This window comes from Dama dama, chromosome 9, assembly GCF_033118175.1.
Source record: "Dama dama isolate Ldn47 chromosome 9, ASM3311817v1, whole genome shotgun sequence".
Taxonomy (NCBI): Eukaryota; Metazoa; Chordata; class Mammalia; order Artiodactyla; family Cervidae; genus Dama; species Dama dama.
In genome coordinates, this window is record NC_083689.1 from 83,557,675 (window position 1) to 83,585,354 (window position 27,680).

Sequence of the window (27,680 nt, forward strand, 5' to 3'; positions counted from 1 at the left end):
CAGATCTCTGAGGATTTGTTCTTTCTTCTTCATTTTTTCCTTCAAATTGTATAATTTCTATTAATATATCTTCAAATTCATTAATTCTTTTTATTGCCATCTCATATCTACTGTTGAGCCATCTAGTGAGTTTTCTATTTCTGTATTATACTTTACAACTCCAAAATTTTATTTGGTTATTTTTATAGTTTGTGTTCCTTGATTGAGATTACTTATTTGCAGAGTCATTATCATAATTTTTTCCTTTTAATTCTGAACATGGTTTTCTTTAGTTCTTCAAACATATTTTAACAGCTGCTTTGAATTTTTTTAAATCCAATAATCAGGCCCACTCAGAGTCAGTTATTATTAAAGGACTTTTTCTCCTTAGTGTGCATCTGTTTTGATTCTTTGATATCTCATAAATTTCTTTGAGGGCTTCCCTGAAAGCTCAGCAGGACATTTTAGATAATACAGAATAGGAATTCTGGATTCCAGTATTTTTCTCTGAGGGTTGCCTTTTTGTTGTTGTTGCTATAATTTTTGTTTGTTTGTTTTAGTAGCTTTCATAGATTTTATCTGCCGAATTTGCCTACTCTGTAAATGTGGCCATTGATGTCTCTATTTTGTCTTACACTCTTAATGTTCATGTTCTTGCCTGGTTTCCAAGAGGTCGCCAGCTCGGTCTGCTTACCTTGTTGGTTAGCTAGTGATCAGACAGAGGTTGTGCTTATATACCTCAAGCCTACAAGGTTTCCTTCATTTATTCATGGCCGTGTATGTGGGCTGGGAGCCCATCCAAATTTCATTAATGGTCAAGTTATCATCAGCTTTTACTTTTCATCAGGCCTTCTTGTATCTCCCCTGCACATATGCAAGTCAGCCCTGATGGCAACTCTGCTATTGGTTCTCCAGTCGCTGGCTCCACTCCCACAAAACCTCCCTGTTGATGGAGCCAGGTGGAGGGTGGAGTTGGTAAGGGAGTATTTCTAGGCAAGAAGGTTGCAGACTGTCTCTGTGTCTAACTTGACATTCTAGCAGCTTTTCATGAATTTAAAAAGCTATCAAAATTTTTATTTGCCTTTGGTTAATTTTCACATCCCAGAAATGATTGTTTTTTGACAATTTTGTTCTGTTTTTCAAGGAGATTTAGTGACCTCTATGTCATCCTGCTATAGTTAGAAGTCCACTACTATTGTTATTTATTAATAAAACTTTTCTCAAGAGATTACAAAATACCCCTTTTTATAATTCCTGACAAGATCAACATCTCCTTGCTTGGCTTTTTCAAACCAAAGCATCTTACCAAAACAATATAATTTTTAGTTTTAAAATACAATTTAAACATTTGATTTTTAAAAACAGTCATTCATTTAAATATATTTTGTCTAATTATACAAATTCTTGATATAGTAAAAGACAAAGAATTTCTTAGGTGGTTAAACCTGCATTAACAAACTGTCCAGGCTGTTCTGAAAACTCTTCTAAGGCATGAAGTGAAAGTGTTAGTCACTTAGTCATGTCCAACTCTTTGCTACCCCAGAGACTGTAGCCACCAGACTCCTCTGTCCATGGAGTTCTCCAGGCAATAATACTGGGATGGGTAGCCATTCTCTTCTCTGGGGGATCTTCTCCACCCAGGGATCAAACCCAGGTCGCCTACATTGCAGCCAGATTCTTTACCATCTGAGCTACCAGGAAGCAGTAAAGCAGGAAAGTCCCTATTATTTAAAAAGGTGTTTTGCACAAGCATTACCATGTATTTTATCAGCATATAACCTTAAATACTAGTGTAACTGTTTCTATGTGAGGAAAAATGAATATTAAAATGCTGTAGATTACTGAAGTGTTTTTGAAGTGCCTGAGCTATTATTTTAATTTAAATTCATTTAAATTATTTTCCATTAATTTGTCCTATCAATATATTGATAATTCTAGTGACTATATATACCATTGGGCTTCCCTGGTCGCTCAGATTGTAAAGAATCTGCCTGCAGTGTAGGAGACCTGGGTTCGATCCCTGGGTCAGGAAGATCCCCTGAAGAAGGGAATGGCAACCCACTGCAGTATTCTTGCCTGGAGAATTCCATGGACAGAGGAGACTGGTAGGCTGCAGTCCATGGGGTCGCAAAGAGTTGGACACAACTGAGCAACTAACACATCAATATATTGATAATTCTAATTGCTCTACATGCATAGACTTTTTACTAATTCAGACTTTTCCTATCTTGGTTATAATTGGTTATCATATGTTTCTAAACATTTAGACACTAGTCAGTGATGTTTTAACCATGCTGCATAACTACATAGGAGCTTTTTATTTTTAGATATTGAAATCGGACTTTGTTGTAGGGCATTATAAAAACATACTTGAGTCATATTATGGATGTCTAGGTATAGTTATTCTTATCTATTTAAATATCAATAAATTGAGTAGTAATAGCCAACTAAGTACTTATTTTATGTTAGGCACTATTTTGAATGGTTTTCTGGCTTTATTTTCATTGAAGGATCTATGAGGTATATGCTGTCATTAGTCTCAGTTATCAGATAAGGAAACAGAGATATGAAATGATTAAGTGGTTTGCCTTAGTTCAATTTTTAACTGCAGATCCCAAGCCTGCTCTTATCTACTTGCTATATGGAATGAGCAATAGATGTGATTCAAGTCCAGGTCTTTACTAAGCAGCATCTAATGAGCAGAGCTGAAATGTGACACAGGCCAACATCTGCTTAGAAAATGACCCTCTGAACTTTAACTCTGTCTGTATCTCTTGGAGATGTCTTATACACTGATATGGTTATTCTTTGGGGATTTTATAAAGGTTAGGCCACAGACCTATTATAAGGAAGAGGCAAGGTCTTGTCTATGTGATGAAGCCATGATTCATGAGAGTTTCCAGCTCCTCAAGGAGACTGAACCATGAATGGTTAAGATTTTTGGAGGACACTCTTTCATAGAGATTGTGAGTGCTTCCATCCACCCTACAGGCCAGAAAGGGAGAGCCCAGCCAAGATCTCTCCTAGGGTCCCCCATGCTTCAAATGGGCCTGTGAAAGTGAAAGTTGCTCAGTCGTGTCTGACTCTTTGCAACCCCGTGGACTATATAGTCCATGGAATTCTCCAGGCCAGATTACTGGAGTGGGTACCTTTCCCTTCTCCAGGGGATCTTCCCAACCCAGGGATAAAACCCAGGTCTCTCACATTGTGGGCAGATTCTTTACCAGCTGAGCCACAACGGAAGCCCAAGAATACTGGAGTGGGTAGCCTACTCCTTCTCCAGCAGATCTTCCCGACACAAGAATCGAACCGGGGTCTCCTGCATTGCAGGCGGATTCTTTACCAACTGAGCTATCAGGGAAGCCCTCAAATGGGCCTGAGAGCCCCGGTACTGTAACACTCTGGATCTTTTAGAGCCCTGTTGTTCTGTGTGTTTTTCACCCTTTCAGTATTCCCAGGCTTTCAGTAGAGTCTTGATTGACTAGTCCATTCTGCCTCAGCTACATGAAGCTTGGGCTCAAGTGTTTAAAGTTGGAGAGTTTCCCCATGGAGTGGCCATGAATCAAGGCTGCCAAGTGGGGAATGCATCCTGGAGGAGTGGAGAGTGCTTGGCCAAGCTGACTGTCTGCTTTCTGAGTGCTTCATGCAGCGCCATCCTTGGAGGGCTAGGCTTCATTCTGTTAAAGAAGGAAAACGTGTCTTCACAGATTTGGTTACAGCTCTTCATTCCTTGCATTGGTTACTATACAAGTAATCCAAGAAGGATTTAGACTAAATTTAGCCTTTTAAATCCCAGCTCTATAAATAGCAATTATTTTTAGTTCAGAATAATTCTAAAATTCTTTTGCATTTCCTCTGCACATTTCCTATACTCATTTCCCTTTATGGTCTCTGCATTTGTCCAGTTTCTCTGCACACTTGGATTTTTCTTGCCATCCTGATCTCTGTTTAAAGATCACCTCTTCAGTAAGGCCTTCCCTTTCACCAAATCTGAATTATTACCACAGTCCCTCCAAAGTTGTATTACCTTGCTTTGTTTTATTCATAGCATTTATTATTGCTAGATTATCCTATTTACTTATTTGTTCTATGTGTTTACTGACTACTGGCTATCTCCTGCACTGGAACATAAGTTCCATCGGATCAGGGACTTGGTTTATCTTAGAGTGATCTCTGTAACTATTGATAGATCCAGAAGTATTCCTGGCAGGTATGTAAGAGATGATCACTAGATATGTGATGAATTAATAAATGTTAGTTTAAGGCCAGTAAGGGGAGCCAGAATCAAGTTGGTGATAAGCATAACATATCTGGGCTGTGGTCACAGTGTCAGGTTAGAAACAGGAGTGAGGGATAGAAGAGAACAGGAGAGTGGGGGCTTGAGCTCAGTGTGGGAATCAGGACCCTGGGCAGAGAGCTCTGGAGGTGGTCCCTTTAGGGAGACATAGTTGTACTCCAGCCTACTCGCAGTGAATAACTCAGCCCTGCCACACACACACACATACTCTCTCTCTCTCTCTCATCTTTTCACACCCAAGGTCACCTGTACAAGTGGAGCTGTTCCTCCTATTTATTGTGGATAGGTGTGTTCACTTGTGCACAGACATGAGTGTTTTGGGATTGGATAGTGGAGGCAGCAGGATGTGATTCTTCCCACGGACAGCTCTGAGTTCAGCTTCTCCTCGGCCTGGCTGAGAAGAGAAGCCAGGGGAAGAAGCCAGGCAGCCCTCGGTCCAAATCCAGCCTACGGACTTGTTTTACTTGGCCTGCACCATATTTTTAACAAATGGTGCCAACATTTAAATTTAGGAGGTTTTACACAAAAATCTGGATGTCTAGGTTATTTTGACAAGTGGGAAGACCTGGCATGCCAAGCCTGCATTCCACCTGGCACAACTGGCTGGAGCGGAGTAGCAAGCAGAAGCTTGGCTGGGCACACTCTCCGGGTCCACACGGTCCTTGTCACCTGCTGCTGCCTTTAACTGGCCTTTCCCCTTCCGGTCCCCTGCCTGGTCTACATAGGTAGTTGTCTTAGTCTGTTTGGGCTGCCATAGCAAAATATCACATATCAGGTAGTTGATATACAACAATTCTTGAGGCTGGAAGTCAGACCAGGTTGAGATCTCTACCCCTCCATCATCAGGCCCTTTTCCAGCTTGCAGATTGCTCACTGTGTGCTTACATGGCAGAAGGGGATGCTAGCCCTCTGAAGCCTCTTTTATAAGCGCACTCATCTCATCTATCTTGAGGGCTCTTGACCCTCACTTTCATGACCTAAGCACTTACCAAAGGCCCTACCTCCTCCTACCATTGCACATTAGGGTTTCAACATATGAATTTGTGGGAACCAAACATTCAGATCATAACAGTATTGGAGTTTGTGGTCTCTGGCATAGTGGCTAATGCACAATGTAAGCAACTATAAATTTATCAATAAAAACTGTTTTCAAGTTCGTCGAATTTATGCATAGATCACTCACCACATAGCAACCATCTCGGGATCCCCATTGCTTACCAAATGATGTCTACATCCCTATTCTGGCAGCAGTCCGACCTGTCTCTTATATCCAATCATTCTCTTATAAAGGCAGTGGAGTTCTGTCTTAATGGACTTGGAACTTGTAGAAACAGCTCCATAAGCTTGGGAGAGACGTAGATAAGCAGAGAAACTAAGGGAAAGAGAGAGACAGACAAGAGAAGTACAATTTAAATGAAAGTGTTAGTTGCTCAGTTGTGTCTGACTTTTTGCCACCCCACGGATCATAGCCCACTAGGCTCCTTTGTCCATGGGGTTTCCTAGGCAAGAATACTGAAGTGGGTTGCCATTCCCTTCTCCAGGGGATCTTCCCAACCTGGAGATTGAACGTGGGTCTCCTGCATTGCAGGCAGATTCTTTACCATCTGAGCCACCAGGGAAGCCTACAGTTTAAATAGTGCCTCTACTCACTGGTCATGTGCTTGGATGCAGTTAGGCATGAAAGAATTAACATGTTGACAACATTTATGTAAGAAAATACGTGAGGACTTCCCTGGTGGCCCATGGTTAAGAATATGCTTGACAATTCAGGGGGCATGGGTCTGATCTCTAGTACAGGAAGATTCCACATGTTGTGGGGCAACTAAGCCTGTGTGCCACAACTACTGAAGCCTGCGAGTTCTCAAGACTGTGTTCCACAACAAGAGAAGCCTGCAATGACAAGCCAGCACACGGAGATGAAGAGTAGCCCCCACCTGCCGCAACTAGAGAAAGCCTGCGTGCAGCAATGAAGACTCAGTGCAATCAAAATACTCATTTAGAAAAAGAAAGAAAATATGCAAATAATTTTGGTTCCCTTACCACTGACTGTTGCTGAAGCTGAAACTCCAGTACTTTGGCCACCTGATGCGAAGAGCTGACTCATTGGAAAAGACCCTGATGCTGGGAAAGATTGAAGGTGGGAGGAGAAGGGGACGACAGAGGATGAGATGGTTGGATGACATCACCAACTCAATGGACATGAGTTTGAGTAAACTCTGGGAGTTGGTGATGGACAGGGAAGTCTGGAGTGCTGCAGTCCATGGGGTTGCAAAGAGTCAGACATGACTGAATGACTAAACTGAGCTGATCCATTGACAAACAGGTGAATGAAATGCATTGTTCAAATGGTCAGACTCCTGAACTTCGTGGACATCCTTGAGTTAAAGCTGAAGAATAATTATAGGCCAAAGGAAACACCAGCTAAACAACAAGATAAAATGTATCTGCAGTTTGTATTGAGTGCCATCCTCTATCAGTAAATAATTTCTTCTCACCAACCTTTTTCTCATGTTTGTGTTATGAATTATACTTTAAAATAAGAATCAATCTATATCTTAATTTAATAATTTGAAATTTAAAACAAACTTTTATTTTAAAGGAGTAGAGCTGAGTATGGATTTTAACTTTTTCAAAGTAATTCACGCCAGCAATCCTGGGCTGACTCTGATTCTTAACAGGAGCATCCGATACTTGGACAACCCTTTTTTGTACTTCATCCCTGCAAGACAAGTGAATTCATGACTCCTGTGTTAAAGAATTCTCAAAAAATCAATAGGTAAGAAATACCATCAAGATACATTGGCTTCAGTCTTATTTTAAAAGTATAAATCTTTTTATGCGATTCTAAAAGCTAAACTGTAAAAGAAATATTCTTTATAGTAATAATAATGGCTAACATTGATTGAATTTTTTTACTGTGTTCTAGGCATTGTTCTAAGTATTTCAGATATATTAATGCACTGGATTTCTATAACACCCCTGTGAGCTAAGTACTATTATTTTACCTGGTTTACAGAGGAGGAGGCTAACGCACAGAGGGCCTAAATAACTCAGTCAAGGTCACATATCTTGTTGAGTGGTGGAACCTGGGGTGTGAACCCAGGCACTCTTGCCTCTGAGCCACACTCCTCAGCACTGCACTCTGCTACCTTAGCTAATGCTGTCAGCTGGGTCAAACTGGAATCATTGAGGAAAGTCAAGAGCATCAGTGCCTTGACCCTCTCTCCCTTAAGCTGCTTTAGTGGGGGCTCCTCAGCCTCTTTGGTCCCCAAGTCCCTGTCAAGCAACGAATTGGCATTTGGAAATGCTGAGATTCCAAGTGACCAGCACACATCTTTGAAGAAAGCCTCGTTTCTCTGATTGCTGGTAAGTGATTTTCTACCACTCAAACAACCACGATGGAAACAGAGTTTTCTGTGTTTCGCTTACTTCCCAGGAATGTCAACTACATCACATCGTGGCTGAGCATGGTAGGGCCAGCTGTCGGGCTGAATCTCCCTCTGAGCTATGCCACAGCAGCCTCTCACGATGAAGGCAATGTCAGTGGACAAGGTAAAAAGAGAAGCCTGCGCTCCGTGTTTCCTGTTGCAAAGATCCTGGGGTCTCTTTTGCATTTGGATATGTCGCCCCTGCTGGCCCCAGCATTTATTAAGTCTGCTTTCATCTCTAAGAGACTGGACACTGACTTGTTTGTTTAGTTTTCCAGCCAACCAGCGTCCACTCATTTAGGAAGCTCTTGACTTTCCTATAGTAACACTCACCCAACCACACAGTTTTATTTTAGAATTGATATTCTTGAAACAAGTCTTTACTGCTCAGTTAACCTTCTTTCATTTTCTTGGCTTTTGTTCTTGTTCTTCAGATTCTTCTATTGAGCAAAAAAGCTTAGAAGAACACTGAGAGATGCAGCCGGCCCTGGTTTTAATGGGGCCAATATGGTGTGAGATTTCAGCTCACCGAGATTCTGATGTGGATTTTTTTCCCCTTGGAAGTAAATGTCTGCAGCAACTGATATGCTCTATGTTTAGAAGAAACACTGCAAAGACACAAATTACTATAAATAGCAAAAAAGGCTCTAGTTCGGTAATAGAAAACATGACATCATCAGGGAACTTCGAGGTTCTTCTCTCCTGTCTCTAAGGCTCGTTCTCTTCATTTTTGATTTGAGAATAACAAGATACCTCACAAGGTCGCTGTGAGAAGCACATGAGAGCCTTAGTGTGTGAGAAAGTATGGTAAAGTATTAAGCAAATATTCATTAAATGGTGACCTTTCTTATAATTGATTGTCATTCACCTAGTCTGTCAATAAGTTTAATAGTAAGGTGTTAAGATGAACCATGGAATGCTTGGTTTGGGGTTGCTGTTTCGTTTTTCATTTTAACTTGCTAAGGTCTTAAACTAAGAGAAAAACATAATCACCTCTTTAGAGCATCTAGATTAGTGTCTGTCAGTGAAGGACGCACTTTAGAGTCATTTGAGGATCTTTCTCAACTATAGGCCCTGGCCACCCTCTGGAACCGCCCCTCCAGGTGATTCTGAGGTACCTGCTCCTGAAGAAGTTCTGCTCTGGATGTAACTTTTGAGCCGCATTTATTTGTATTGTTTTGGTCTCCCAGTAGGCCTTCTCCAGTTCTGTGCACAGCTCCTTCAAGCTGGACTTAACTTCCTAACACTGTCCAGGGCTCACCCAAGAGACTGGCTAGCAAGGAGTCTAGGAGGCACCTGGAGAGGCAGCCCACTTGTGGGGAGCGGTTAGCATGAGGGGATTATCTGCTGGCGAATCACAGAGGACCCTGCCAGCCCCGTTAGTCTCTAGGTTAAGGGCTGCACTCTCAGGCAGGGAGCAGAAGTAGAGAAGGGGTTAATTTAAACTGCTGGAAAAGCTAAAAGTAAATTTTAAAACGCTGAGCTGCACATATTCATGCTGGTATGAGAGCCTGCTTACATGCTTGCTGGGCATTTTGGTATTTACCACTTAACATCTTTTCAACTTCTGCAAGGGATTTTTCCTCCCCACATTCCCTAATGTAAACACAGATTTCCTAGCAAGTCATTTCTCAAGCCATGTCATTTCTGGGGTTAAAAAAGAAAAAAAAGTAATAATGTGTCATGTGGATGATGTACTCATCTAGAAATATTAGTTGTCCTTTGTGAACAGATTCTGAGGTGATAGTAGTCTGTCAGCTTGGGAGCAGTGTGTAGTTTCTCTTTTTTTAATTTAAAATGTTTTTTCTCTGATTGATAAAGATCTGAAAATTCATCACTGGCAGAAAAAAGTTCTGAAGAGCTCCTCTAAGGTTGTGGAGACCACCCTCCTCAGGTCCTTCTCCTCAAGCAGTTCTATTTCTTTTCAGAATTTTTTTCACTTAAACTTTTAATTTTTGGTTGATAAAAGTTTCCTTTTTTTTTTAAAGAATGCAGTAAAATAACAGACTCTTATCCCAACAGTATAAAATTAGAAAAATGTTTTGTCAAAGTAATGGTTCTTTCCCTAAGGGCTTCCTCTCCAGCTAACGTGAAGGCAGAGCTCCTTCAGTCAGCAACAAGACTGGTTACAGCTGCTGCAAGCCAGTCTCCTGTACTCCACTTCTGTGTGATCTTAGTAAACCCATTTCACCTCTCTGATCCTCACATTCTTCATCTGCACCATGAGGAAGCTCAGCCATGTGACTTGTGAGGCCCACCCAACTCTTGGGTCTGTGAAAGTGGGAGAATTGAGTTGGAGTTTTGGGGGGATTGAAATTTCAGAGTAAGAATATGCAGATATTCGCTTGGGCAGATACTTACTGAGTTCCTCTTACGTGCTGAGCCCTAGGCTAGGTGACGGGGTAGCACATGGAGAGCCTGGCGCACACGAATGCCCAGTCCAGTGGAGAAGACAGACAAGAGGAAGACACAGGGATGGTAGGATGTATGCTGTGGCGGAGGTGTGGAAAGCACGCATCAGGAAGATTCTCAGAAAAAGAATATGAGTGGAGTTGTGAAAAACTCACGATTGAGCCAGGTCAAGAATGGAGGAAAGAAAGACCTTGAAGGTACCTATGGGGAAGTGGTAAAGAGAGACCCGGCAAGCAGGACTGGGGCCAGGTCTGGAGGAGCCTTTATTGACACACCGGTGATTTGTATTTGGCCTGAAAACCACAAAGAGCTGCTGAGGGAATTCAAGTAGAGCAGTTAAAGTGATCACATTTGTATTTTAAAAAGAACTTGTATTTTTACAATGACTAATCACACGTACACGTTGTCAGATTTTTCACCAGCAGGTACTGGCCCACAGACTTTAGAAGATACAAGAGTGCAGAAAGGGCTGGGAATATGTCAAGGATGATCTTTGATTTTTGCCTAATACCTTTCAAAGCACAACCTGCCAGTATCCTGAAAAGTTTGAGTTCTGGCTTGCCATGTTACCGCGGGCAAGTCACTGCACCTCTCTGAGTCTCTGCTTCCTAACAAATTAAATGGAAAGAAGGGTATTAGAACAAGTAAAATCAGTTTATTGGTTTATGACCAGTATTTTTTATGAAACAGAATATGCCAAGGAAAAGCAGTCCCTGTGTTTCCTATACTGTCACAATACTATCAGACTCACAGCACGTCTGACACTAGATGTGGGTTTTCCACACATCGGACATGTCTGCAACACCAGCTAGGTGTTCTCCAATTCAGTTCAGCTATCATACCATCTACCTTAAGTTAGTAACAGCTCCTCCAGGTTAAATGTTCAGTCCCACAAAACTGCCCCACTTGAGACAGTTGTAAGCCCCAGATTGTCACCTATATTTCTAACTGACCAGCTATAAGTCAGGTTCCCATGACTTCCTCCTTGGGTTTCAGTAATTTGCTGTAATGACTCATAGTGCTCAGGGAAACACTTACTTATGTTTATCACTTTGTTTATATAACAAAACATGATAAAGAATACAGATGAAGAGCTGCTCAGGTGAGGTCCAGCAGGGTTCCAAGTGCAGGAATTCCTGTCCCCATGGAGCTGGGGTGCACCACCCTCTTGCCATATATAGATGTGTTCACCAACCTGGAAGCTCTTTGAACCATGAACTTTAGGAATTTTTGTGGAGGCTACATCACATAAGCATGATCAATCATTAACTCCACTTCTAGCCCTTCTCCCTTTCCCAGATGATGGAGGGTGGGGCTGAAAGTTCCAGGCTTTTAATTAGGGCTTGGTCTTCCTGGTAATCAGGAAGCTCCCTTCCTGAAGCTATTCAGGAGTCCACCCAAGAGTCAACCATTAGCACAAAGCCACTCCTATCACCTAGGAAATTCCAAGGTATTTAGGAGCTCTGTGTCAGGAACTGGGGCAGAGACCAAATATTGGGACAAAAGATGCTCTTCAAGCTTTTACCACTTGGGAAATTTCAAGAATTTTAGGAGATCTGTGCCAGGATCCTGGGGTCAGAGACTAATATATATTTTCTATTATTTCACAAATACATGGAGAAAGTGTATTGCACACAGTGAGGGTATCATTGTTTTATGAAACTTTGATTTCAACTAGACACATAGAAAATCTGTGGTTGTGTGTATGTGTGCGCTAGTTTGATGTAAATATAGCTGTAACTCCAGGGAGCAGACTGGAGATTTTATTTGAAAATTTGTGGACAAATAAGCTCCCTTCTAATTCTAAGACCTCTGCTTCCCTTCTTATACTGCTGACCTGTAAGTTGCTAAAAGTTGTTTTAGAAGGTATAGTAAATACTTAACTATTAGCTTGCCCATTGCACTGGGCTGTGATGCCAGGGGCACTACTTTGATATGCATATAGGTTCCTGAAGGGTCCCTTATAGATTTTTTTATAGGATTTGTCTGTAAAAGTGCTTTCACATTTTAAAATCTTAAATTTCATAGTGCGTTCTTTAAAGCAGTTCTGTTAAGCTCTTATCTAACTTTTGTGTTGTCAATAGCGACACCAAGTGATAAAAGAGCCCTATTGCAAATACCTTGTATTCTAGACAGAGCTGAAAAATGATTTTAGAGATCACGAAGTCCCACTTTGTAAATTATTAATGCAAACTAGAAATGCACATGTATTCGTACATTCATATAAACTTTACATGAAAATAAATAAAATCTGTGGCTAGGTGGTGATTTCTTGGGTTACTTTAAACCTTTTCAAATACCCAGAAATCAGATAGTTACAACTATGAGGCAGAAAATAAAGCAGGCTTAACAGAAAATCATAATTCAGTATATTTACAGTGTTTGGTGCATTGGTATTTACATGTGCATGCCAGATCTTCAGAATTTAGTATGGTGGTGGTGGTTATTTAGTCGCTGATGGGATTTCCCAGGCAAGAACACTGGAGTGGGTTGCCATTTCCTTCTCCAGGGAATGTTCCCAACTCGAGGGATCGAACCCATGGCTTGTGCCACGTCTCCTGCATTGCCATGGGATTCCTTACCCCTGAGCCACTGGAGAAGCCCTAGTATGTTTGCATGCTAAGTCACTTTATGTCTGACTCTTTGTGCCCCTATGGACTGTAGCTCACCAGGCTCCTCTGTCCATGAGGATTCTCCAGGCAAGAATACTGGAGTGGGTTGCCATTTCCTACTCCAGGGGAATCTTCCCAACCCAGGGATTGAAACCATGTCTCCTGCATTGCAGGCAGGTTCTTTACCATCTGAGCCCATCAGGAAAGCCCATAGTACTCAATAAATATTTGTGGAATGGTTGTGTATGTGGGTGATCACTGTGCCTGGGGGAAGCTTCTCATGGCCTCCTTTGTGCAGACACTGAGGACTGGATCTGCTTTGCTCCTGGGAACTACTACCCACTCTATCCTTTGAGATTTCTTTCCCTTGTTACCAGCAGCAGAGTGGGATGAGGTTTTTGCAGCCCTTTCCTTTAGCAGATTCAGAGAGAGACTACCCAAGCCCTTTCCTGAATGTTTTATCTTTTTTTTTTTTAAACAAATTCACTCCTTTTATTGTGGGGGGGGGGGGGGGCGGTTGCCGAGGCATGTGGGATCTTAGCTCCCAACCAGGGATTGAACCCACACCCCCTGCATTGGAAGGTGAAGTCTTAACTGCTGGGCCACTCAAGAAGTCCCCTTCCTGCATATTGAACAGGAGATGGTTAAATAAAATGTGATAGTGTACAGTGGGGCTTCTCAGGTGGTGCTAGGGGTAAAGAACCCACCTGCCAATACAGGAGATGTAAGAGACACAGGTTCAATCCTGGATCAGGAATGTCGCGTGGAGGAGAACATGGCAACCCACTCCAGTATCCTTGCCTGGAGAATTCCACGGGCAGAAGAGCCTGGCAGGCTACAGTCCATAGAGTCCTAAGGAGGAGGCTGGCAGGCTACAATCCATAGGTTCCCAAAGAGTCAGACACGACTGAGCAACTTAGAACACACACACAGTGTACAGTAGTTCAGTCAGTTTAGTTCAGTCGCTCAGTCATGTCCGACTCTTTGCGACCCCATGAATCGCAGCACGCCAGGCCTCCCTGTCAATCACCAACTCCCGGAGTCTACCCAAACCCATGCCCATTGAGTTGGTGATGCCATCCAGCCATCTCATCCTCTGTCGTTCTCTTCTCCTCCTGCCCCCAATCCCTCCCAGCATCAGGGTCTTTTCCAGTGAGTCAGCTCTTCGCATCAGGTGGCCAAAGTACTGGAGTTTCAGCTTCAGCATCAGTCCTTCCAATGAATACCCAGGATTAATCTCCTTTAGGATGGACTTGGATCTCGTTGCAGTCCAAGGGACTCTCAAGAGTCTTCTCCAATACCATAGTTCAAAAGCATCAATTCTTCAGTGCTAAGCTTTCTTCAGTAGTTAAGTAGAGTGAATTCATCTCCATGTATCAAAATAGGCAATTTCCATGGATTGTTGCATTAAAACAGAAGACAAAAACTAGATGCTAACTAGGCATGCAACTTAACACTGTATCAAAAATACACTAACACCACACATGTTCTGTAGTACATATACAGTCTGTGTATCTAAAAACATTAAAATGGTCTAGAAGGACACACACCAAACTTCTAAGAGGGGTACCTCAGAGCTGGAGAGTGGGAACTTGGATTGGAAGTGATCGAAGAAGACCTGGGCTCTTTTTGTATTGTAGTGGACACTTACGTATCCAGAGAATGCAAAACTAAACATTCATTAAAAAAAAAAAAAAAAAAGATTTTCGTTTTTATGGATAATTTGGAAGTTGCAGAAAAATTTGAAGGAGAAAACTTAAAACATACTTGTGTTTATCACCCAGGGATATTACAATTAAAATATTGATATGTTTTCTTGCACTAAACATATTTAATTATGATCATTCTGTATATGGTTTTATATCCTGATTTCTCCCACTTATCATTTCATGTGCAACGTTTTCCCCATGTCATTTAACATTCTTTGGAAAACACAACTTAAATGACTAGCATTTCTTTCATATCAAAATATGACAAATAATTTTAGGGCTTTTAGGTTGTTCCTGATTCTTCACTGTTTATTTAAATTGCATTCATTGAGCACTTATTTCCTGACTGGTCAGAACCTCTGCTAGGGTTACAGTGTTCAATAGGGCATCCCAAGCTTCCCCTCCCCTCCAGAGCTTCCAAATATAAGGTAAGATATGTGTGCAGAAATAGCTGCTCATATTCTGTTTCTTTGGGTTACACTGTTACTAAGGGAATGAAGGGATCAAAAAATGTGGAATGTCTTAAGGTTTATGATTCACATTGTTACCCTGTTTTACCAGTAAAGTGAAAGTGAAGTTGCTCAGTCGTGTCTGACTCTTTGTGACCCCATGGAATGTAGCCTACCAGGCTCCTCCGTCCTTGAAATTTTCCAAGCAAGAATACTGGAGTGGGTTGCCATTTCTTCTCCAGGGGATCTTCCCAACCCAGGGATCAAACCCACGTCTCCTGCATTGCAGGCAGATGCTTTACCTTCTGAGCGGTAGGGGAGCCCTATAAGGCTATACCAATTTACATTCCCCAAAACGGTCTGTGTTTTACCATTTCCTAAAATCTTTGAAAATGATTTTAGTTTACTGTGCTTTTTATTATTGAACTGATCATTGTTCTCAACTAGTCTTGCTATGCATGGATTCTCAACTTTGTTCCTTCCTGATGTATTCTATATTTCTCAATACTTCTAGGGTTGGTTTCCCACTTCTGTATTGTCCACTTGATTGTTCCACATCTTCATTTTGCCCCTATCAGAGCTGATTGTACTGGTTCTAGTACGACCAGAGAGTGCGGCTGTTAAACAATTAGGACGTGTATGTGATTTAAAAAAATTTATTACGGGAAATTTCATCCATACCCAAAAGTAAAGAAAATATTACAATGAATTTTAACATACCTATCAATCAGAATCAGAAATTACCAAGATTTGCCCAGTTTGCTTCATTTACCCTTTTTAAAAATATTTACTCAAATATCTTAAAGCAAACACAGATGTTGTGTCAATGTTTTTTAAGAAACTGCACATTTTTTTATTTGATCTGTCCTGTCAAGTTTTGCATCAGTCTTAGGTGCTGAAGTGTCTTTGGGTTTTTGGTCCTCTGCTTTTATTCCCAAGGTTGGGGCTTTACATCCTCTTTTTTTTTTTTCTTTTTTTTTTAACCTCTGGTCATGCTGTGCGGCATATAGGATCTTAGTTAACTCGACCAGGGATCGAACCCAGGCCCCCTGCATTGGCAGTGCAGAGTCTTAACTACTGGACATCAGGGAAGTCCTAATACTCTCTGATTCTGCATTTACCAGTGACATTGGGTCACTTTTAAAAATGACTCATTGCTCCATGGTTACGTTAGCTGGTGCCATCAGAGCTAATATGAAATGTGCAGGTCGCAGGGTGTGCAGCCTGGATCGTGCATCTGCAGATCCTCCCCACACTGGGGACATTTTATAAATGATGTCAGACCACAGGCAACCTCTCACAACTGTTCTCAGCTGTGAGTAAATTGGAAAATTATGTAACAATTGCTTATGGCTATAAAGCTTGAACAGTAGTTGGTTTCTTGGGAATAAACCACTTCAAAAATGTGAAAAAATATATAGACCTCCTTTTCAGAAAAATGTTTATATGTGGGTATATATGTATGTATGTATGCACGTGCACATGTACATATTTATATCAGAAACTTCTGCATACAGTTTCAGGAGGTTCCTAGACCCTCTGAAATCTAATCCAAGATCAAGATTCTTGGTCAATAAATTTCATTCACAATTGTTTTCTTCTGTTATACACACGTACACACACCCCTATGTTATGTCGTGGGCAGGAAGAAGGGTAATATGACAAGGAGGGAAAAACTACCTAATTATAAACATAAGAAAATGTGTAAAATATAGAATGAACATAGTCAACTATTGTATATACTGGAACTGAAATTCTAAGGAAATACTTAGAATCTGTTGGGAACCAAAGGAGGGGCAGTGTGGTCCAACTTACCTGCAAACCCACACAAAAACAATACCAGAAGCTGTCAAGCTATATAGAAACAACAGGCTCAGTCACTCAGTCGTGTCTGACTCTTTGCGACCCCATGGACTGTAGCCCACCAGGCTCCTTTGTCCATGGATTTTCCAGGCAAGAATTGGGTTGCCTGGAGTGGGCTGCCATTTCCTTCTCCAGAAGTGACAAATCTTCTCATAAACTGGATAAACAAATTCGCAAAGCTGTTGGGGGGAGAAAGATGTGACAAAACATCTATTTCATGTCATCGTTTCCAAAGCAGGTGTTAATGGACAAAATGTGTTTCAACAAGACTTCCCTCAACTGTTCTCAGCTGTGATTGACATAAAAAAATATTACTTAGAATGTGGCTCACTCTGCCCACTGTTGTACAGTTTTAAACATTTGCCGGTTGATAAAGGGGTACAGAAGCATTATATTTATCAGCAGCTAGACTCAACTTTGAAAGTATGGGTATGCTTAGCATGTCCTACACTTTTAACCCAGCTAGGTAATATGACCCATTCTTCTGTCACCACTTAACTAGAGTGAAAGAGGTCTAGAAAGCTAAACAAATGAAAACTCCTACACTGTGAGGAGATCAGACAATTCATGTTGATAATTTATTACCAGAAGTTAGCAGATTGCTGGTAGGAACCTGTGGAGGAAGCTGGCACTTCTGACTGGAGGGTTTATCTGAAGAGTGATCTGGGGCCACAGTTTTGTTCTCTCCCTTCTACGAGAGGAGCTCTCCTTAGCGTCAGAATTACTCTTTGAAAGCTTCAGGTCCTCTGGGAAGCAGGGGAGGTCAGTGACGCTTGACAAGCCTGGCTCAAGATCTAAGGGCTGTGTGTGTGTGGCTTCCTCATTTTGAAGACACACACCACACACTGAAGGCTTAAGTGACAGTCTGAATGAAATGGCAACTGTTCGTGTGCTTATTTGGAAATACTGGTTATCTGTCACTCCTGAGAAAAAGTGTTAGTCACTCCTGGGTTCCTTCAAATGATCACTGTAGAAATGATTTTCCCCATGAGACAATGTATGCTTAAAAACATTCAGTTGTTAGATGTTTTAATACTTTGCTTGAAAACTCCTGTGGTGACACTACCATGACAATATGCTTTAGAAAGTCCACTTCTTTTCCTTACATACTAATAAACATAACATCATTTTACCAAATAATGTGGATAGAGATTGTGCTAGAAACTAAGAATGCTTAGTACAACCTGCCAAGTCTATCCCCCCAAGTATAATATCATAAGAATTGTGAGTTAATACTTGCATGATCCATTTAAACAGATTTTATAGGTTAGAATAAAGATTATACATGTAGCTGTTAGTGAATTTTATTATAATATGGTAATTTATGATCTTAGTCTCTTTTCTCAACTTTATGTAAAACCAATAAAGAAATGTTAGCTACTTTGACAACCTTGAAACAGAATCCAGGAATGTTACCCACAGTGTGATTATTATAATGAAATGCAGACATTAACCTTGAATGAAACACAGAAAATTCATATATAGACACACATTCAAATGTGCATAGCTCTCAAATTAGAACTGTCTCTCAACTCTATCAAAAAATAAAAGGAAAAAAAACTATATTTCAAGTATTATTTCCCTAATACAGTTTAAATTTTTTTTTTGAAGACCATCAGTAACTGGTGTTTCAACATTTCCATATAAACACTAAGAAAATTTACCAACTGTGTCATACTATCGCCTTCCTTTCATAAGGTATATAACAAAAACTCTTATTAAATACTCAGCATACATTTATTCTACAATTTGCTAAGCAGCCACCTGTAAGGTAGTCTTTACTATTTTGCAATGAGGTGCATCTCCTATAGGAATAGCTTAAAGGACAGATTGTTTCTGGTTTCAGCTATGCTGATTACTTGGACAAAATGTTTCAAAAATACTCAACAGCTGTCTTTTTTTGGGCTTCTGACTTACGAGGTGGCTGAAATATAGCAGTAGTATCCCCATAAGTGAAGAAAGCATCCTTGGCTTCATAAAGAATGCCTGACAGTTTGTCAATAAGACAAGTTTTCCCAGAAATACTGTAAAGATTGTTTCCCAGAAGACCAGGGGTACTTGTACAGTCTAATAAATGCCTTAGGGACTCTGATGTCCTGGATTTGGGGCCCACAGGATTACCTGGTCTCCAGATTCTTTTTGCATTAACAATTTCTGATTTGTTTGGAGTTTGCTAAGCAAATATAAGGGGTAACAAAAGTTAAATAATTACTTATTCACAATTTTTAAACCTTTTAATTTGTAACTAAGAATCACAAGAAGTTGCAAAAAAAGAATAGTTTGTATACTTCACCCAAATCCGGCTTAATAGCATATTTGATAACCAAGGGTGTATTTTCAAAACCAGTAAATTGACATTACAATAGTATTAACTAAATTACAGAACTTACTTGCATTTCATCAATTGTTATATATACTTTTGGGGGACTATGAAATTCCATTCCAAGTATTGATTTGTGTGAACACCTCCACAATCAGGACACAGAGCTGTTCCATCAACACACACACATATTCTCTTCTGCCAACCTTTATAGTTTGACGCTACACTCCGTGGCACCCACCCATCTCTTCTCTATTGCTGTAATTTTGTCATTTCAAGAAGTTTATATAAATGAAATGATACAAGATGTATGTAACCTTTTGAGATTGGTTTTTTGTACTTAGCATACCACTAAGATTCAAAGAAGTTGTTGCATGAGACATGTCTTATGACTGAGTAGCATTTCATTTATGGATGTAACCAGTTTATTTGCCCACTGAAGGGAGGGCATTTAGGTTGCTTCTGTTTCTTGGCTATCACAAATGCAGTTGCCACAAACATGTGTGCACAAGATTTGTGTGGGCAGACATTTCATTTCTGTGTAATAACTACCCAGGAGTGCAACTGCTGGATCCTAACTATATGTTAACTTTATAAGAAATTGCCAAAATTTGCTAGAGTGACTACTATTTCAGAGTCCTACCAACAATCCAGTTGCTCGCCAGTCCTTGGTATTTTTTTGTAGACATTTGATACTTGTGTTGTGATAACTCATGTTTTTAATTTGCATTTTCTAATGGCAGATGATGTTAATCATCTTTTCATGTGCTTGTCATCTCTTCAGTGAAATGTTTGTTCATTCATCCATTTTGCAAAAGGATTGTTTTCTTACTTTTCAGATTAGAAAGTTCCTCATATATTTTGGATACAAGTCTTTTATTGGGTATATGATTTGCAAATATTTTCTCTCAACCTATAGTTTCTTTTCATCCTTTTAACAAGATATTTCACAGAACAAAATATTTTAATTTTGATGAAAACCACATTAAGCTTTCTTCCTCTGGAATGTGTTTGGTGTAACGCTGTAGAACTCTTCACCTAAGCCTAAGTCATGAAACTGTTCTGTCTTCTACAGTTTTTATAGCTTATGTTCAGATATATGATCCATTTTAGTTAATTTTTGTATAAGGTGGGAAATGTAGGTTTAAGTCCACTTTCTTGCTAATCAAAGTCCACAATATATACTGAAAAATCTATCTGTCCACCACTGAAGTGCTTTTGTATCTCTGTCAAAAATCAGTTGGTCATACCTGTTTTAAGTCTACCTACAGTTTCCTAGTTTACTGATCTGCGTCTGTCCTTCCTCCAGTATTAAACTCTCTTGAGTACTGTAGCTACAAAGTCTTAAAACCAGTTTGTGAGTCCTTCACCTTTATTCATTTTCAATGTTGTTTTAGCTATTCCAGTGCCTTTCCATATAAATTTTAGAATTAACTCTTCTATTTCCACCAAGGGTTTCCCTGGTAGTTCAGTTGGTAAAGAATCCACCTGCAATGCAGGAGACCCTGGTTTGATTCCTGGGTCGGGATGATCCGCTGGAAAAGGAAAGGCTACCCACTCCAGTATTCTGGCCTAGAGAATTCCATGGACTGTACAGTCTATGGGGTGGCAAAGAGCTGCTCGGATTGTTTAAAATATGCACCCAAGGTGCCTCATTTCTCTCCTTACAGCAGGGTCAGGTTGGAGGGAATCCAAGAATGAAGGGGCTTTGATCACAAGGTGCTGGGGGACTAAGGGGTAGGATGGTGGGACTACACAGAAGGCCAAGAGAACTCACATCAGGATCAAACATTCGGGTCTGAGGCACCTGTGTGGATTTATGGGTCAGTCAGTTGTCACAGGACAGGGTGTCCTGGGGCACCCAGGAGACAAGCACGAGCCTTCATCGCAGGGTGTCTTAACTCCATCCAGGCTTGTTCACCTCGACAGGTTCAGCTGACTTCTCAGGGCTGCATGAGCTAGATGCTGGAGGAGGTGCTTGTTTGTTCCTCTAGGCCCTCATCCCGACTCCTCCACATTTCTGCACACCCCGCTGAATACAGTGCTTCCTGCTGCCAGAGCCACGCCCTCCTGCCAAGGGTGCCCTCCATATGCCTAGGCCTGAGCCCTGGGGTGAAACCACGTGGCCCTCCACAGCCTCCTCTTAGTCCAGGTGAGTGCAGCCCAAGGGCTTCCCGTTTGGATCAGTTACACCCATCCAGAAGCATTTGGTCAGCTTTTGGGAATGGCTTTTTAACCAGTGACTGCAATTGGAGGCGCTAGCTGGAATGGCAAACATGAACTGTCAGTGTTAGTCCCTCAGCAGTGTGCAACTCTTGGTGACCCCACGGACTGTAGCCCACCAGGTTCCTGGGTTGCCATTCCCTGCACCAGGGGATCTTTATGACCCAGGGATGGAACCCAGGTCTCCTGCATTGCAGACAGACCAAATTAACATGTGCATCTTACATTAATTTCAGTGAAAAAATAGCCCATCTCTACAGTCTTTCATTCCAATCCCAAAGAAAGGCAGTGCCAAAGAATATTCAAACTACTGCACAATTGCACTCATCTCACATGCTAGCAAATAATGCTTAAAATTCTCCAAGCTAGGCTTCAACAGTACGTGAACCATGAACTTCCAGATGTTCAGCTGGATTTAGAAAAGGCATAGGAACCAGAGATAAATTGCCAACAACCGTTGGATCATCAAAAAAGCAAGAGTTCTAGAAAAACATCAACTTCTGCTTTATTGACTATGCCAAAGCCTTTGTGTGGATCACAACAAACTGTGGAAAATCCTGAAAGAGATGGGAATACCAGATCACCTGACCTGCCTCCTGAGAAATCTGTATGCAAGTCAAGAAGCAACGGTTAGAACTGGACATGAATCAGACTGATTCCAAATCAGGAAAGGAGTACATCAAGGCTGTATACTGTCACCCTGCTTATTAACCTATATGCAGAATACATCATGTGAAATGCTGGGCTGGATGAATACAAGCTGGAATCTATATTGCCCGGAGAAATATCTATAACCTCAGATACGCGATGACACTACCCTTATGGCAGAAAGCAAAGAACTAAAGAACCTCTTGATGAAAGTGAAAGAGGAGAGTGAAAAAGTTGGCTTAAAGCTCAACATTCAGAAAACAAAGATCATGGCATCTGGTTCTATCACTTCATGGCAAAGAGATGGGGAAACAATGGAAAGAAACTTTTTGACGGGAGGCTCCAAAATCACTGCAGATGGTGACTGCAGTCATGAAATTAAGACGCTTGCTCCTTGGAAGAAAAGCTATGACCAACCTAAACAGCATATTAAAAAGCAGACATTACTTTGCAACAAAGGTATCTGTCTAGTCAAAGCTATGGTTTTTCCAGTAATGTATGGATGTGAGAGTTGGACTATAAAGAAAGCTGAGCGCCAAAGAATTGATGCTTTTGAACTGTGGTGTTGGAGAAGACTCTTGAGAGTCCCTTGGACTTCAAGGAGATCAAACCAGTCCATCCTAAAGGAAATCGGTCCTGAATATTTATTGGAAGGACTGATGCTGAAGCTGAAACTCCAATACTTGTAGCCCCCTGATAGGAAGAAAAGACCCTGATGCTGGGAAAGATTGAAGGCAAAAGGGGACGACATGGTTGAGATGAGATGGTTGGATGGCATTACCCACTCGATGGACATAAGTTTGAGTAAGCTCTGGGAGTTGGTGATGGACAGGGAGGTCTGGCCGGCTGCATTCCATGGGCTTGCAGGGTTGGACATGACTGAGCAACTGAACTGAAGCCTCATGGAAAGACAAATCATCACACAGTTGTGACAAATGTAAGCACAAGTGTGAAGTGTGAATTTGGGATCAGTGGTTTGTGGTGGGAGTAGCAGCAAGCAACTGACCAGGTCCTTCCTGAAGCTGGATGGGGAATGCAGGTTTGAGCAAGTGAGAGAGTCAGTGCTGGTAAGTAGGCAGAAAACACAACAGGGTCTCCTATCACCACAGTAAGGATTCTGTTCGTGATCTAAAGATATTAAGTCTAAAAATCTCGATTTTCCAAATATCCGGAAAGTCACTCAGTTGTGTCCGACTCTGTGACCCCATCGACTACAGTCCATGGAATTCTCTAGGCAAGAAGACTGAAATGGGTAGCCTTTCTCTTCTCCAGGGGATCTTCCCAACCCAGGTCTCCCATATTGCAGGTGGATTCTTTATCACCTGAGCCACAAGGGAAGCCCAAATACCCAAATCATAACCTAACACTAGACTTTGATCAGAGAGTAAATTAACTCATACCTACTGATGCTGCCAAAAGCAGTTCTTCAGACCACACATCTTGTAAGGCTGGTAAGTTTTAGATATAATTGTATCATTTCTTCCTATGGAAATTTTGAAAGCAATTTGTGGGCAGGGGATCCCTATGTACCCAACTAACATCCAAGCTTCAATTATCAAAATGTAAGCCATCTAGACCATTTCTACTTAGACACTTCCATTAGTGTGCCTCAAAGTAAATTTCAAGGTTTTAAATCTCAAAAATCTACTTTAGTGACAAGCTCAAGACACATAAAATCTAGACCATAATTGATCTCCCTTACTTTTTTCTTCTGCCTTAATTTGCTTGGCATACACTTTCGTTAACACCCACCTATTACATCATGTAATGCCTAAGTTTTGCTACCGTAAACTCAATTACAACACGTTGATAGCCTTTAGGTAAAATGAAATCACTAAAGCAGAGTAACCTGAGCTTGAAGTGAAGTCGCTCAGTCGAGTCCGACTCTTTGCGACCCCACGGACTGTAGCCCACCAGGCTCCTCAGTCCATGGAATTTTCCAGGCAAGAGTACTGGAGTGGGTTGCCATTTCCTTCTCCAGGGGATCTTCCCAACCCAGGCAGCATAGTATACAATATTGGGTCCCTAAGGAGGTAGAGGTGATGGACAGGGAGGCCTGGCGTGCTGCGATTCATGGGGTCGCAGTCAGACATGACTGAGCGACTGAACTGAAGGAGGTAGATCCAAGAATATATGTTTCTCAAGATTTCAAAATGATTCCTACTACCAACTGGGTTGGTTGGGTTTTCTCAACATACCGTACATTTATTTCAGCTTTAACTAATATGGTTTATTCCACAGAGAAAAAAAATTTATGAATCCCATTTACTCTAAAAATCCTCAATCAACAGTTTTCCTTGGGGGAGGAAAAGAGGACAAAGAACATATTTTTGGTATATGAAAATTTATTACTATCGTGCTTTCATCATCAAAATTTATGATCTTGGTCTTTCCTTCTTGCCTTTGTATAAAGCCAAAAGAGAGACATTGGCTACTTTGACAACCTTAAAGCGGACTCCAGGAATGTCACCAACAGCATGACCTTTGCGACCAAATCCAGCAACCAGAACTTCATCATTTTCCTGGAATAAAACCAACAGTTTACTTCTGGTGTAAGTGGCAATCACCCAAAACACCCATCCATCCTATAAACAACTGGGATAAACTCCCCTAGAAACAGATGATAATTAAAACACTCACCTCAATAAAATTCAAGCAACCATCATTGGGTACAAAAGCAGTGATTTTTTTGCCATTCTTGATTAGCTGAACCCTGACACACTTCCTGATGGCAGAATTTGGCTGTTTGGCTTCAACTCCTCTGAAACATAAACAGAATAAGAGTAATTTGGTTTTCTGAAAAGGGACATATTTTACTTCATGAAGTATAAAGCTTATTAGAAACTGCAATATTCCTACCTTTTCAACATAATCTTAAATCCCTAACTTATCGCTAAGTTTTTCTTCAGTCTTAAATTCATCAGACCAACATCAGGGCAAACTTATGGCCTCTTTACAGCAATAAAACATGAGCCAAGAACTAGAGCCAGAAATAATGGATTCCCTCACTAAATTTGATAGGGCCACACAAAGTTATCCTTCTGTAAAGTCAAAAAAAAGTTGAGTGTTGGCAAATCCATGTGGCTCAATCTTAGCTGTATAACATTAGGCAAGTAACTTCTCTACATGTCTTCTCAAGTGGAAACATGGGGAATGCCAAGACGAACCAGCTGATGGGCGCTTAAAGTTCCACACACATTAAGCTCTCAGAATGCCCCTTGTTTATGGTTACTTTCTCTCCTCCGATGTCACCCCAATTCCTTCTAAAGTAGTATTAAATGCTTAAAAATCTTCCGGGCTTATCTAACGTTCCAAAAAACGTGGACACACAAAAACCTAGAATTCACATCAACCGTTAAATGCATTTATCCCGAGTTACCATACTAAAACCATGAAGGAACCAACAATGGGCTTTCACTTACACTTTTTCCAGCACAATTCCCTTGGCGTGAGAGGCGCCGCCAAAAGGGTTGGCCTTCAGGGCTGTGCCCAAATGGGCCTTCTTGTACTGTTTATCATGCCACTTCTGGTCTCGTCGGTGGCTACGGAGCTTCCTGGCAGTACGAAGACCGCGACACTTGCCTAAAAATCACAACCACCTTATATTTCCCAGTAAAATCACCCCCAATTTTTTTTTCCACATTATCTCAAGTATCAGCCTCATTTAGACTACCGGCCGGTAGGCTTTGACATCACACCATGGCCCATGTGCCAAACCACAGGGTTCCCCTTGAATCAACTAAGATGTGGACACAAGTGCTCCAATGGCTACACTTTCTCAAAGGGACGAAGCCCCGCGCCAACGCTCGGGGGGAAAGCTGCGGCGCTCCGGCGTCCCTCAACTCCGGCTCCGCGCCGCGCAGGCCCCTTCCCGCCGGGCCATGTGGCTGCAGCAGCGGCGCTCCCCCGGCGCTCCCCACCGGCCCTTCCCACGGCTCTCCCTCACCGCTCTGTTTCCTATCTTCCCGCCGGTCCCCGAAACCCCAAGTTCCACGTGCAAGCCGCTCTGCCCAGCAGAGGGGACAACTCACCCATCCTGCCGGCACCACGGGCCTGAGCGAAAGAGAGAGGAAGCGCAGGAAGGAGCCACAAGCCCCCGCGAGCAAGCCCCGCCCAGCCGAGGGCCCCTGAGGCTGTCTGCGCCGCGCCTGATCCCGGCTGGCGCCCCTCGGTAGAAAGCGACAAGCTTGCACCACTTTCCAGAATCTGCGTCTCATATAATTTGCGTGCAGTTCGGGGATATCTAATGTGCGCTGTGGTTTCTTTCTTTTTATGCGAATACGGCGGACCGAAGGAACCGCGACTACCAATCCCAGAAGCCTTTGCAAGAGCCCGGCGCCCGGCGCAGGCGCTCTGAGCAAACGCGCGGGGCGGGCTCTGAGGCGCTGAGTGAGAGGCCCTGGGCGGCTACGTGTGGTGGGGAGAGCGCCTTGTGCTTGTAGTCCGGAAAGTTAGACCTCCGAGGAACCTTAACTCCTCTCACAAGAAGCACAGTAAATTGAAAAACATTTAGTGAAAGAAGGTGACGCAGTATTTAAAAGCTCACGCTTTAGTGAGAGACCCAGTCTTAAACTCCCGAAGCTGCTGTTTTAGTTGTGGAACCTTGATTCTTTCAGTGAACTCAGCTTGTCCTGGAGAGTGAAATAGATATAAAAGTTTTCTGGAGCCTCTCATATTCTGAGATGGCCCACATTCTGTGGAGTGCGTTTCTCTGTAAATAAATCCATTTCTTACCATAAGAAAGAAAGAAAGAAAAGAAAGCTCTCTGGGATGTTGGTTTATGTCACAACTCTTTATAAAAATGTCTTAGATCCTGCCTGCTGTTCCAGGCACTTGGTGATGTAACAGTCAACAAAATAATTAAGGTTTCTGCTCTTAGGAAGTTTATATTCTAGGCATGAGAAGACAAAATATAAGTATTTAAAAATAAAAAGATAATTTTACATATTGATAAGTACAATGGAGAAAGGGCAGCTGGTTAGGTGATTGACTTGGGGAGGCAGGTGGCTGCTCTGCGGGAGGGTGGTGTTAGAAGTTGTCTCTGTGGAGATTACATTTGAGCTGAGATGCTAAAGAAAGACAGCCATCTAAACAGGTATATGGGTGAAGTCTTCTAAAGAGAGGGATCCTCTGTAAGTATAGAATGAGGCTGGTACTTGTGAAGAGCTGAAGGATCAGGGAGGGGGTAGCTGAGTACTTGAAGAGTAGTATGGCAATAGGTGAGGTTTGAGAGTGCTCGGGGACCTGTGGATCCTGTAGACCATGGTAAAAATTGTTTACTCTTCCTGTGATTGGATACCTTTGAAAAGTTTTCAGCAGGGGAGTAACAAGACAGGGCTTATATTTTTGTGGGTTCACTCTGGCTGTTGTGAGGAGGAACAAACTAAGAGATGAATCTGTGAGGCCGGTTGAGAGAGTGTTACCCTATTTCAGTTGGGAGATAATGCACATCTCAGTCCAAGGTGGTAAAAAGTGGTGAGATTAGATTTACAGTTTGATGGCAGAGCCAACAAGATTTGCTCAGGACTGTAGGCTGTGAGGTGGCACTAGTGGTAAAGAACCCGCCTCCAATGCAGGAGACATAAGAGACCTAGGTTCAATCCCTGGGTTGGGAATATCCGCTGGAGGAGGGCACGGCAACCCACTCCAGTATTCTTGCCTGGAGAATCCCACGGACAGAGGAACCTGACGGGCTACAGTTTATAGGGTTTCAAAAAGTTGAATAAGACCTAGCATGCAA

General features: G+C 41.8%; 2 protein-coding genes across 4 annotated transcripts in view; one reads left to right on the forward strand and one right to left on the reverse strand.

Moving 5' to 3' along the window:
* Nucleotides 1–15,017, forward strand: part of ATG10 (autophagy related 10) — a 254,085-nt gene extending 239,068 nt beyond the window's left edge. For all 3 annotated transcript variants that reach the window (XM_061151949.1, XM_061151950.1, XM_061151951.1), the window contains exons 6-8: nt 6,955–7,052; nt 7,713–7,828; nt 8,139–15,017. In XM_061151949.1, the coding sequence (XP_061007932.1) occupies nt 6,955–7,052; nt 7,713–7,828; nt 8,139–8,176 (252 nt within the window). In that variant the 3' untranslated portion in view covers nt 8,177–15,017. The remainder of the gene's footprint in view (nt 1–6,954; nt 7,053–7,712; nt 7,829–8,138) is intronic.
* Nucleotides 15,018–24,119: 9,102 nt separating this feature from the next.
* Nucleotides 24,120–26,247, reverse strand: RPS23 (ribosomal protein S23). Its single transcript, XM_061151952.1, has 4 exons — nt 25,972–26,247; nt 25,363–25,522; nt 24,581–24,701; nt 24,120–24,462 (listed from the first exon to the last, which is right to left on the reverse strand). Exons 1-4 carry the CDS (start codon nt 25,973–25,975, stop codon nt 24,316–24,318), a joined length of 432 nt encoding a protein of 143 aa, XP_061007935.1. The 5' UTR covers nt 25,976–26,247; the 3' UTR covers nt 24,120–24,315.
* Between the last annotated feature and the right edge of the window lie 1,433 nt (nt 26,248–27,680).